Below are 12,996 nucleotides of genomic sequence, written 5' to 3' on the forward strand. Positions count from 1 at the left end.
CGGTCCAGCTTGAGAATGTCCCGTAGGTGCTGCGTGGCGTCCTCTATGTCGATGCTCGCGCAGGAGGCCATAGGCCCAGCCACAAGCGCCCTGTACGCGGCGCGTTCGTTTCGCTGCCGCCACGCACCAGCCGAACACAGTCGCGCAGGGACCAGATGCGGCACGCCGGTCACTACAATGGGTCCACCCGCACAAACCGCGGCCCGCACCAAGCCCCTGAACCCCTGCAATCCCACCAACCGCCTCCACTTCCGGCCTGCCGAACCTCGGCCTCCCGGAATCTGCACGGACTAGAGAAGAAAGGTTCCGGGCTGAGAGCGGACGCCTCACTCCTTCAGAAGCCGTCTCCCTCCGCTATTCCCCCCGCACCCCCCCGAAGTGCCAGCGGGGGCCTGAAAGTCTCGCAGGGTTGAGGCAGAAGAAAGACCTACTAGCCTCAGGATATCCCGCCGGGTCCATGCCCACTCCCAAGGCATGGACTCATGATGGGCCTAGGACCGGGTCAACTCCACCACTCAGGCTGTGGTCAGACCTCTCCAACAAGAAGCTGAATTAGCGGGTGCCTCGCTTTCCTCTTTAGGAAATGAGGGGACCCAGGATGTCAAAAGGCCAAGGAATTACAAGATCATGATAGCCCCACAAAAACATCACATTGTTCCCTAATAGCCCTCCAGCACCCCATTGCCCAACCTAGTACCCTCAGGCAGGAAGAAAGAAACCAGTTTACAAAGACCTCTTTATTGCAGACATTTCAGGCACAGGTACATGGAAGAAGCTGTATTGCAGATTTTATACAAGGTGGTTTAAGAGGCAAGCACCTACCTCTCTCCCACCCCTCAAATACATAGCCTAGATACGAGTTCCACTGAAATCTCCTGATACTCTCCTCTCAAACAGCACACCATCCAGCTTGTGCCCAGTATAGCTAGGCAACATCTGGGCATCTGAGAAAGTCCTTGGCCTCCATTCAGTAAAGGGAAAGGTGGGGGTGGGGGTGGGGGGTACATGTCAGGCATAGCTGTGGTGCCCTCACCAATCCTAAAACCTCTAACAGGGCACCAGCCCAAGTCCTGGGTTTGGTTCTAGCCTGTGATTGCTACCTTGCCACCAGGTCTCAGGGCTAGATTTGCCATGGGCAAGGCGCCTTTGTCTCCAAAACTGAGGAGCATAAACTGCCCCAATAGGTAAGGGATTTGAAGACAGTGAGAAGCTGTGTGTGAGGAAGGGAATAGGCTTAAAGATGCCTTGCAGAAAGGTCTGAAAGGTGAGAAATCCTGGAGCACAAATCCCTCACTCAGATTGCCTTCTTTCATAGCTCTAAGTCTATACTCCAACCAACCAGGCCTGTATCTATAGGCACTTGCCTTTGAGCAATGTGGTACACGATCTGAACTGTACCACATTGCTCGAAGCAGGTAGTATAGGATTTGAACTGCCCTGTTCTTGGCTTGGGGACACCCTGTGATCCTAACCCTTCTGGGGATAAAATAGGCCCCTCTCCCTCAAACTTTTGCTCAGAGGGTCTGAACCTGATGGGCCATTTTTGCCAAGGCGTCTCCATGTTGTGGGATTCTGAGTCACCTGTCCTGTTACTAGAGCCCTGACCCTAACCAGTGTAGAGGTCACAGGAGGTATCAGAACTGACTGCAGAGGCTTCAGTGCAAGGGAAACTTCAGGCCAGGCGTGAGCTCTCCCTGTCTGCAGCTCACTGTCCCAAGACCAGGTGGGTTGTTGGGAAGGGCAACACTATGCCCTGGGCTTCTGACAGAAACTAGCTGGGGATGCTGCTTCGGCAGTTTTCTCCTTGCAGTAGGTATTGCTAAGTTGGGGTAGAGACGTGAGAGTGACACATGAGACAGCCAATGGGGCAGGGTAGTTATAGATGCCCAGCCAACTATTAAACTAATTAAAACAATTTGAACTGTTAAGAAAATTTTTGTGGTTTTATTGTATCATGAGGCATTGAAACATCTGAACAAATCAATATCTGGACGGTGAGGCAGCTGCTTTCTCCTTCACTTCTTTGGGTTACTAGAGCAACTTGTCAGTAGATTAAAAAAAAAAAAAAGAAAAAAAAAGACAACCTTTTGCATTACTTAAGTCTTTCCAAGGCATGCGCTGGTACAACACAAACTTCTCCTGTCAGATGTAACTAGTCTAGAGTCCAAACATCATGCACACTACAACCCCATGATGGGGTCTTCATCGGCCTGTAAGGAGAGAAAAATAATTCAGCAAGGGGGCCATGTAGAGACAAGGAATACTCGCAAATGCGAATTGCTTCAATGTATGAAATACTGCACTGAGCACATAAAGGCTTATATATGGCAGCTCACACTGCTATTTGCACTTAAACTGCAGAACAATTCCCCAATTAGCTACAGCAAAAGAACAGAGAACACACTTGCCTCTAAGCCCATGACTCTGGGCACAAGTGACCAATCTAAAAGAGTTATACAGCGCTCGCCTCCTAAATTTATATTATCTATAAACTAAACCCTCTTAGTGCCAAGAGGTATAGGGGCAAGAGGGATAGGAGCAGGATGAGGCTGTGGTGCCAAACCACTGGGCCTTCATACTACCCCTTCATTAACGGATTGCATCAGTTAATCCAATCAGGAGAAGCAACTGCTAATGATGACTGTGTCCAAATACATGAGAAAAGGTTCAAAACTGAGTTCACACTGCTATGATCACAGCTCTTTAGGGGAAAAACACAAAGCACCGCCATCAGTGATCTGTTGAAAACAGAAAAGAGACCTCCAGCTAAACTGCAGACCAGGATGAGGTAGGAGCTCAGCTAATTACTAATCAGTGCTGTCTCTAACATCACTGGTTTTTCTGGGAATTATCTGCAAGGAAGCAAATCAGTCTTTTGATGGCTGAGAGATGGACAGAAACAGAAGAACCTGAAACCATGTAGAAAAGGGCACTGCTTACGGAGCCCAGCCTGGGAAAGTGGACACTGGGCCCCCTGGACCTCCTAAGGCAGTGGTTCTCAACCTTCCTAATGCTGCGACCCTTTAATACAGTTCCTCATGTTGTGGTGACCCCCAATTTCATTGTTACAAATTGAACATAATTAAAGCATAGTGATTAATCACAAAAACAATATGTAATTATATATGTGTTTTCCGATGGTCTTAGGCGACCCCTGTGAAAAGGTCGTTCGACCTCCAAGGGGGTCACGACCCACAGGTTGAGAACCGCTGTCCTAAGGGTCTGTTTTTTATAAATATATTTTTAGTGACTTTTATATATTTTAAAAATATTTTTTATTGATTTTTTTTTTACAGAAAGGGAGAGGGATACATCCCCTACTGGGTACATGCTCAAGACCAAAACAGAACCTGGGACCCTTCAGTCTGCAAGCTTACGCTCTATCCACTGAGCCAAACTGGTTAGGGCAACTTTTATTTTTTGAGAGAGAGACGGAAGGCACAGGGAGAGAGAAAAACATCAGTAAGAGAGATCAACTGCCTCCTGCACGCCCCCTACTGGGGATCAAGCCTGCAACCTGGGTATGTACCCTGACCTGGAATCAAACCCCATGACCTCTTGGTGCACAGGATGTCGCTCAACTAACTGAGCCACACCAGCTGGGCCCAAGGACCTATTTGAGCATAGAGTGTGGGCAGGGCATCTTGGACAGGCAGGAAAAACTGATGGGGAAGTCCCGACCAGAAGTCAGGTGAGTCCACCACAGAGCCTTGGGAACCCCTCCCTCAACCCTTGTATAGACACTCTGGCTAGCTTAGGGAGAGGGACTGTTATTCTGAGCCGCATCATGACATAGTCCTAGGGCACTGGGACCTTGTCAAGGTTGTTCCGCTTTGGGAAGGAAGAGAGGCTTTTTAGAAACCAAGAATCTGGCTTCAGTTTTCTAAAGCACAAGAGGTAGGAGATTCCGGGAGAGTTCTTGGGTTGGAGGTGCTGAGGGGCCACAGGAAGATTTTGAGGATGACAGTCTTAAGGAGAAGGGGAAAATGTAGAGATGCAGAAGTTCCCAAAGCCTGCTTTGCTCAGCAGGTAGAGGAGTCAGCAGCCAGCTCTGGGAGTGGCAGCATGGACTCCAATAAGGGACTGCTACTTGGCACCCAGCTTGCTGGTCCAAGATCTACTGCCTACAGAAGGCCCACCTACACCTTGGGGTAATATGAAGGCCCAGTGGATTGGCACCACAGCCTCATCCTGCTCCTATACCTCTTGTCCCTTTTCCAAAAAGGCTCTAAATCAGTGCTGTCCACGAGAACTTTCTGCAATAACAGAAATGTTCTATGTCTGTGTTGTCCAAGAGGCAGCCATAGTGACTGAGTACTTGAAATATGGCTAGTGTAACTGAGGTACTACATCTTATTTAATATAATTAATTCATTAATTAATTAATGTAATTTTAAAATGACCACATGTGGCCCTGGCTGGCGTAGCTCAGTTGGTTGGGCAACCTTCTTGTACCGAAAGGTTGATGGTTCAATTTCCTGTCAGGGCATGTGCTTTGGTTGTGGGTTCAATACCCCCTACTGGGCGTGGGGAGGTCAAAATTTTGCTCTCACATAAATCTCTCTCTCTCTTCCCCCCGTCTCTCTTTCTAAAAATCAAGTCTTTAAATTAAAAAAAAATTACCACACGTGGCTGGTTGCTGTTATATTGAATAGCACAACTCTAGACAGTCACTCTGTCTGGGTGTCCCTTGATAGGCAGATCACATCACAGGGAAGGCAGGAGCGTGGGAATCTCCTCTGCCTGCCCACTTCTCCCTAGCAGCACTATTACCTTAAGCTGGCCCACAACCATGCTGAGGATGCAGCTATCTGGCGTGGGCTGGTGGTCCTGTGCCGTGATGCTGTGCTAGGTTTTCTGGAACGGAAGGCTCTGCAAGAGAAAGGGTGGGTAGTGAGCTGGGGCCAGCAGGGAAGGAGATGCCTGCAGCCAGCCCCACCCTGGCTCTTACTTACAGACAACTTCTCCACAATGGCAGCTTTCCCCTGGAATTGCTGTCCTTCCCACGTAAGGCATGATGCGTCAATCTGAAAACCAGAAAACCTGAAGTCAGGGTCTCAGAGCACCAAAAGTATCCCTGAGGTCCTGAAAAGACCCTAAAAGTAAATCTTTTGGGGGGGAATGAGTTCACGCCTGTTTCCCTGCCTGTAACGAAGGAAACTGAGGATAGCTTCTAAACTTTACACTACTACTAACTTTAATTATACCCCATCGTCCCAGAGCTCAGGCTCTAAAAACTAACAAAATATAAACTGCCGAAACCGGTTTGGCTCAGTGGATAGAGCGTCGGCCTGCGGACTGAAGGGTCCCAGGTTCGATTCCAGTCAAGGGCATGTGCCTGGGTTGCGGGCACGTCTCCAGTGGGAGATGTGCAGGAGGCGGCTGATCGATGTTTCTCTCATTGATGTTTCTAACTATCTTTCTCCCTTCCTCTTTGTGAAAAATTAATAAAATATATTTTAAAAAAATATATATAAACTTATTAAACTAGTCCATTTTGAAGTTTTTATTCAAGTCATTTGACCTCTTATATACATGAACCCCAGGTTAGCCATATATGGCCAAGGCTCAGCCAAAAGCCATCCTACTGTGTGGTCAATCAGCACTAGTTCCAGAGAAATCATAAAAAAATAATTTGAAAACATTTTATGTTATCACCATCTATAGAGCTTAGGCTGAGTTCCACTGAGGCCCTTTCCATGGGAGCTCCCACATGGTCAAGGAGAGATGGACACTGACAAGGCCTCCCAAGGCAACCCACTAGGTTTGCCCCTCCCTTCCAGATCTTCCCTGCCACTGCCTTCTGGGGCAGAACTCAAAATGCCTTTGCTATTTACCAGCTGTGACATTACGCAAGTTACTTATTTTTCCAAGTCTCAGTTTTCTGATATTCAGAGGGGACCATATGCTGAGGATTATATAAAATGATATACATGAAGTATACTTTTAGGACTTTGCTAACTCTTTTCTGAGTCAGGCATCCTCCAACTGAAGCTAAGAAGTAACGAGGCCCTGACAAGTTTGGCTCAGTGGATAGAGCGTCGGCCTGCGGACTGAAAGGTCCCAGGTTCGATTCCGGTCAAGGGCATATTCCCAGTGGGGGGTGTGCAGGAGGCAGCTGATCGATGTTTCTCTCTCATCGATGTTTCTAACTCTCTATCCCTCTCCCTTCCTCTCTGTGGAAAATCAATAAAATATATTAAAAAAAAAAAAAGAAGTAACAAGGCACCCTGACATGGTAGCTCAGTTGGTTAGAGGTCATCCCAATACACCAAGGTTGGGAATTTGATCTTTGGTCAAAGTAAATACAAGAATAAACCAATGAACAACAATAAAAAAAAGTAAAAAAAGGAATCAATCATTGAGTACATAAATAAGTGGAACAACAAATCAATATTTTTCTCTCTCCCTTCCTCCTGCTCTCTCGAAAATCAATAAATAAAGATTATTTAAATAAATAAAGAAGCAACAAGGCAAAGATCCCAAAGTCAAACTAGTTCAAGCTTTTTATTTAAATTCTTTTTTTTAAAATATATTTTATTGATTTTTTACAGAGAGGAAGGGAGAGAGACAGAGAGCCAGAAACATCGATGAGAGACATCGATCAGCTGCCTCCTGCATATCTCCCACCGGGGATGTGCCCGCAACCCAGGCACATGCCCTTGACCGGAATCGAACCTGGGACCCTTCAGTCCGCAAGCCGACGCTCTATCCACTGAGCCAAACCGGTTTCGGCACTATTTAAATTCTTGATCTATGATGATGACAATCAAATAATATTTGTGCTGGATTTGGCCCTCCACTGGTAAGAGCCCTTTCTTTTCTCCAAAATTTCTGAATGAACCTTGACTCTTGAGGGAAAGACAGGAGTCTGCCACAGTCCAGTCAGGCTCTGAGGCTATGCTGGATGACTCCTATCACTCTTATCCTGGGCAGACCTGCTAGGCAAGGCCTGATCAATCATATTTCTTTGACCAAGTCTTGGGAAGGTCAAATACAAGTAGCTCTTGGTATATGTGATCTCCATTAAAATAGCAGCCAACAATTGCTGCGCAGAAGGGTTTCTCAAAGGACATACTAGTCTCTCTGGGTTAACCCATTTGTTTCCTATGAGCATTCAGGCACTTTTGGTCTCCAAAAGGAAGCCAGACCTGGGGCCTCCAGAACACAGCTTTGCACTGATGACGCTCGTGGCTGCTGCTTCCAGAAGGCACCGTGAGCCCTAGCCTCTGTCTGTTGCCACCTGCTCTAGAACACTGGCACTTGCAGAACCATGGATGGCCAGCCTAGAACACCCTGTCCAGGGTACCAGAACCCTTACTTTTTGGAACATGACAGAAGGGAATGTGTAAACCAGGTAGCTGGACCAGATTTCAGGCCCATGTCCCATGGGGAGCTCAGAAGGGTGCAGCCAAATCCAATGAAGGCTTCCAGAACTTGTGACCTGGACAAAGTGGCCACACACACCTGAACTAATCCCCTGGGGTCACGTTTCTAGAGCTGTGACTTACGTAAATTGCGCCTAGTTGGGTTCTGTCGTTATCAAATAACTGGTAGTAATGCTGAATGAAGCTGGATCCAATCTGCTCCCAAATTGGCTTGTCTCCCATTCTGGAGCGTCACCCAGCCTCGTTGAAACCTGCAAGACCAGCAAGACAGGGAGGAAAGCGTTGGTACCGCCGGACCAGGATGTAGCCAGCTGCTGTCTCTTCACTGACCCCCAACCCTCCCCGGCCTCCTCGAGCAGGACATCCTTTGCTGAGGTTTGTTCACACAGGGAACATGGAGAGGTCCCAGGGAACAGGTAGGAGACCTCTCCCAGTACAGACCAGTGTGGGAGCCCAGAGGTGAACCAGACTCAGCCTCTCCTTTGTGGAGCTCTGGTTGATGAGACAGAGAGGTGCCAGGGTCGTGGAGCACCCAGGATGGGAACTGAGGGTGCAGCCAGGACAAAGGAACAGGTACTTCAATGCCCAATAAGGGGATGGATCTTTAGGGAGGAGCTAAGCAGTCTCCCCATAGCTTTTCTTTTTGTTTTTTTTGTTTTTTGTTTTTTAAATATATTTTATTGATTTTTTACAGAGAGAAAGGGAGAGAGATAGTTAGAAACATCGATGAGAGAGAAACATCGATCAGCTGCCTCCTGCACATCTCCCACTGGGGATGTGCCCGCAACCCAGATACATGCCCTTGACCGGAATCGAACCTGGGACCCTTCAGTCCGCAGGCCGACGCTCTATCCACTGAGCCAAACCGGTTTCGGCCCATAGCTTTTCATTTAATCCTCTCGCCAACCTGCAAGGCAAAAGTTAGTGCTCTTCTTCCCACTTTGCAGGCCAGCAACTACAGTTGCCTGTGTGAAAAGTGTTTTCTAGTACAGCCCTCAGGTTCCCTCCTTGTCCTGCTGAGACTCAGCCCTCAGGGCCTGAACAGTGCCCCAGTGCTTTACTGGCAGGTGGAGGAAGACCCAGTGAGATGGAAGGAAGATGGCTCTTCAAGGCCCCACTTGCTACAAAAACAGCAAAAGACTCGCCTTAGTCTTAAAGGGGCAATTTACATCTTTGAGGCCAGGTAATGCCTGGCCCTTTCCAGGGCATTGCTTCATTAATGGGGGTGACCCCTACCTACTTCAGAGATAGGGACGAGTTCAGGGGAGCCCAAAGTAATAGATGAGGGATGTGGGGAGGGGAAATGGAAGCTATGTGGGGGAAACATTTCATCTCTTCAAATCTCCCATCCCTCAACGCTCCCTCCATTAGGAAGGGGCTGTCCCTCTCTAATTTTTGAGGGGAAGAGGAAGCACCCTCCCAGCTATAGACACCACGCCTCCAGGGTGTTAGATGAGAGAATCACTCTGGCTTTGTTAGGCCCCTCCTGGATAAGGAGGTCCACATCTCACTGCAGGACCCCATGACAGAAGACCCATGTGTTGTTCCATAGTGGTCTGATTTTAGAGGAGCCAGCCCCTCTCTCCTGATAACACGACTCTACACCAAAGAAGTGAGAAGTTGGGTTCAACCCTGGCAGACAACCATTAATAGTGGTAGGAGGTGATGCAAGTCTCTACCTTTCTCAGGGCCTTAGCCTCTTCCTCCTCCTCCTCCTCCTCCTCCAATAAAATGAAGGTGGAACCCAGTGGTTGTGAAGCCTCATTAAAGGAACCTGGTCAAGCCTTCAGCTCAGTGTGGTTAAGTGCAAATTCACTCCAGTCCCTGTGACCTCACCTAAGGCCAAAGGAGCCAGTGAGGAGGGACAGTGTAGAGGGACAGTAGTTTATCCTCAATCCAGCCAATCTTCTAGCCTGTGACCAACACTCCAGCCAATGAGGAGCCAGGAGGCTGAGCCAGCTTTATTTTAGGTCCCCTAGGAGGCGGTGGCACTAAAAATAGCAGCTCAGTGGTAGGATGACTAAGAAATGTCCAGGAAAGTCTAAAATAAGCAGGGGAGAGAACTTGTACCGGGCCACGCCTGTTACACAGGAACACAAGGTATGTCTCAGTTCACACTCTGCCAAAAAACAAATCAACAAGTAGGAAAAGCGTAGGACCAAGAGCTAGTCCCAGCTGTGTTGTCTTGGTCACGTTTCCAAGGGGTACTTACACACAAACTGGGGATTACTTGAGGCAAGGCAAGATGACTTGCCCAGCCCTTGAGAGCTCTGGGGCAGCGGGATAGCTGAAGGAATGAATGAATGAGGGCCATCTCTCCTGCCCTTAGCAAGGCTGGTCAGCCCTAAGGGAAGGTCTCGGAGAAAGAATATGCTAATCAGAATAAACAGCAGAAGCAAATGTCTGGGGAAAGGAAAAGAGATAAAGGGCAGGAAACTAGGAAGGCAGAGATGGAAGGTGAGACGAAGGTTAGAAGATGATCCAAAGACAAAAAAAGTGCTGACATTGTGGGTCAGTGAGGCAGAGGAAGTGTGTCAGTGTTTTTTTCCCTTCTCAATATTGTTCTTAGTGATGTGACAATTTGCTATACAAAAACTACTTGGCAGAAGTAGTGGTGGCGTGAAGAGGGTGGAGTAAAGGGACAGAAGAGTCATTTGGTCTGGTGGGGCAAGGCAAGAAAGAGGGAACTCTTCTTCCTGAAGAACAAGACAGCTCAGGATTTTCCAGAAAATGTTAGAAGAAACCTTCAAAACTATGTGGATTGAGGCCTTTGCTTTAAAAATGGCAAGCAGGGCCCTAGCTGGTTTGGATCAGTGGATAGAGTGTCAGCCTGCAGACTGAAGGGTCCTGGGTTCGATTCCAGTCAAGGGCGCATGCCCAGGTTGCAGGCTCAGTCCCCGGTGGGTGGGTGGAGGTGGGGGTATGTGCAGGAGGCAGCTGATCAATGATTCTCTCTCATCATTGATGTTTCTATATATATCTCTCTTCCTCTCTGAAATCAATAAAAATATGTTTTTTAAAAATGACAAGCAGGGCTCCTGATGCCAATACCAACGTCATGGTCAACCATGACTTATTTATTTCCATGTAATGGCCACAATAGCCATGTGGTCAGAGTTCACTGTCAACTGGCTAACAGGTCGGAAAACAGGTTCATGGATGTGTGGAGTCCTGTTCCAAGTTCATCCAGTACAACTGTGTTGACACTGGGTTCTCTGGTCAAGGCTAATGCTTTTATAAAAAATACATATTTTTATTGATTTCAGAGAGAAAGGGAGGGAGAGAGAGATAGAAACATTAATGATGAGAGAGAATCATTGATCAGCCGCCCCTTGCACACCAAGCTTGGCATATCCACTGACTAGGAATTGAACCAGTGACCTCTCGATTCCTGGGTCTAAGCTCAACCACTGAACCACACCCAGCTGGGCAAGGTCAGTGCCTTTCTTTCTGCTCCTTTGTATCCTGAGCTCTAAACAACAAAGCTGGCCACGTCCCTCCCCTATAGCACCATCCTAGCCTTTGAATTAAAGGCTAAACCCCCAAGCAACACAGGTGGCCAGCCACACCTGTCTTTGCCTCTCCAGCTATTCTTTCCTACCTCAATCCAGCTCCACACACAAATATACCAGAACTCACCAAGTGCCTGCCCATCATGTTGTCTTCCCGCCCCTCATCTGCCTGGTCAGTCTCTGCTCTTCCTTAAAGTCATTGTTCAGATCTCCACATATTTAGGGACAGACTCCTTCCCAGCCTCCAATGTTGAGCTCCAACTCCATGGGCAAACCCATGGCAACACACCGAGCACAGCTCAGGGTTTTCCAGAAAGTGTGAGAAGAAACCTTCAAAGCTATGTGGAGCCCAGCCAGTGTGGCTCAGTGGTTGAGTGTCGACCAATGAACCAGCACGTCATGGGTTCGATTCCCAGTCAGGGTACATGACCAAGTTTCAGCCTCAATCCCCAATGTGGGACTTGTAGAAAGCAGCCAATCAATGATTCTCTTTCATCATTGCTGTTTCTATCTCCCTCTCCCTCTCACTTCCTCCCTAAAATTAATAAAAATATATTATAGCCCTAGCCAGTTTGGCTCAGTGGATACAGCATCGGCCTACGGACTGAAGGATCCCAGGTTCGATTCCAGCTAAGGGCACATGCCTGGGTTTTGGGGTTGATCCCCAGTAGGGGGTGTGCAAGAGGCAGCCAATCAATGATTCTCTTTCATCACTGACGCTTCTATCTCTTCCTCTCCCTTACTCTCTGAAATCAATAAATATATTTTTAAAAAGTGTTTATATCTATCTATCTATCTCTATATATATAGATATAGAGATAGATATAGATATATAGATATAGATATAGATAGATATTATTTAAAAAAAACACAATTATGTGTATTGAGGCCTTTGATTTAAAAATGTCAAGCAGGGCTCCTGACCTAAACACTTCTCCACCTAAATACTGGGCTGTCAGGATTCCAGAAAGGTTCTTACTGCACCCCCAACCTCCCTATACAGAGCATGGCCCAGCAAATTACAGGACTTATAGTTTCTGATTCTAAACCTCCCACAAAGTTTTCAACTCACGGCCAGGAGGCAGCATTCCTAAACCCAGAAAAAGAAGCAGGTCGCAGAGCTTCCCTCCCATCTCCAAGAAACACAGGGGAGGGGTCTGGGCCAGGCAGGGAGGATGTTCGCCAGGATGGTCAGTAAGCCCTAAACCTTGTTTCCAATACAGTTATTGAAGAAAGAACAGCCTGGAAAGAAACAAAATGTCAGGGACTAGAGGCAGCCTCACATCAGATAGGGACTGACCTTCATGACGGCTTCTCTTACAACTCTTTCAAGAGGGCCGCTGACCACGCCAATAGCCCGCAGGCTGACCGAGGCCAGGCTCCTCAAGGAGCAGAAATGACCTCAATGACCTCTTGCCCACTGAGCATCAGCCTTCACTGACTGTTAGGTCTCTGTGGGTGCAAAGACCCTCTAAGAATGTCTCAAAAACTGTGACCTCTCCCAATAAACCTGCACGGCAGGATGCCCCAGCCTTCTGAATAATTTCAGGGTGCTTACACTCCCTGAGGTTCAGTCATAGACCCCAAGCTAAAACCACTGGCTCAGGGGATCCCTTTAGGCAACAGAAAAACTTCATTTTTATCCTCAAATTCTGAGTCAGTATTTCCAAGAACAAAACTTGAAATAGCAGTGCCCAACTGGTAACATCTCATTTTCACTAATGGGTATTAGGTATAGAAATGTGCTTAGGGCTTTACATGCACTTATCCCTAACACCCGGAGTCAACATCCATGTTAGAGATGAGCAAAATGAGGCTCAATGAGATTAGCTAACTGTAACTTGCTCAAGATCACTAACCTAACAGATGGTAGAACTGGAAGGACTCGAGAGGCAGGACTCCCAGCAACAACTGCTCTGAAGATAAAAATGAATAGCACACTGCCGAGACCGGTTTGGCTCAGTGGATAGAGCGTCGGTCTGCGGACTGAGAGGTCCCGGGTTCGATTCCGGTCGAGGGCATGTGCCTGGGTTGCGGGCACGTCCCCAGTGGGGGGTGTGCAGGAGGCAGCTGATCGATGTTTCTCTCTCATCGAT

General features: G+C 47.8%; 2 protein-coding genes across 3 annotated transcripts in view; both read right to left on the bottom strand.

Moving 5' to 3' along the window:
* Window positions 1–263, bottom strand: part of EDC4 (enhancer of mRNA decapping 4) — an 11,195-nt gene extending 10,932 nt beyond the window's left edge. For both annotated transcript variants that reach the window (XM_015567832.1, XM_015567833.1), the window contains exon 1: window positions 1–263. In XM_015567832.1, the coding sequence (XP_015423318.1) occupies window positions 1–71 (71 nt within the window). In that variant the 5' untranslated portion in view covers window positions 72–263.
* Window positions 264–2,180: 1,917 nt separating this feature from the next.
* Window positions 2,181–12,996, bottom strand: part of NUTF2 (nuclear transport factor 2) — an 18,390-nt gene continuing 7,574 nt past the window's right edge. The window contains 4 exon segments of the mRNA XM_006779406.1: window positions 2,181–2,210; window positions 4,774–4,872; window positions 4,956–5,027; window positions 7,512–7,639. Of these exon segments, the coding sequence (XP_006779469.1) occupies window positions 2,181–2,210; window positions 4,774–4,872; window positions 4,956–5,027; window positions 7,512–7,610 (300 nt within the window). The 5' untranslated portion in view covers window positions 7,611–7,639.

Source organism: Myotis davidii, unplaced genomic scaffold (genome assembly GCF_000327345.1).
Source record: "Myotis davidii unplaced genomic scaffold, ASM32734v1 scaffold243, whole genome shotgun sequence".
Classification (NCBI taxonomy): Eukaryota; Metazoa; Chordata; class Mammalia; order Chiroptera; family Vespertilionidae; genus Myotis; species Myotis davidii.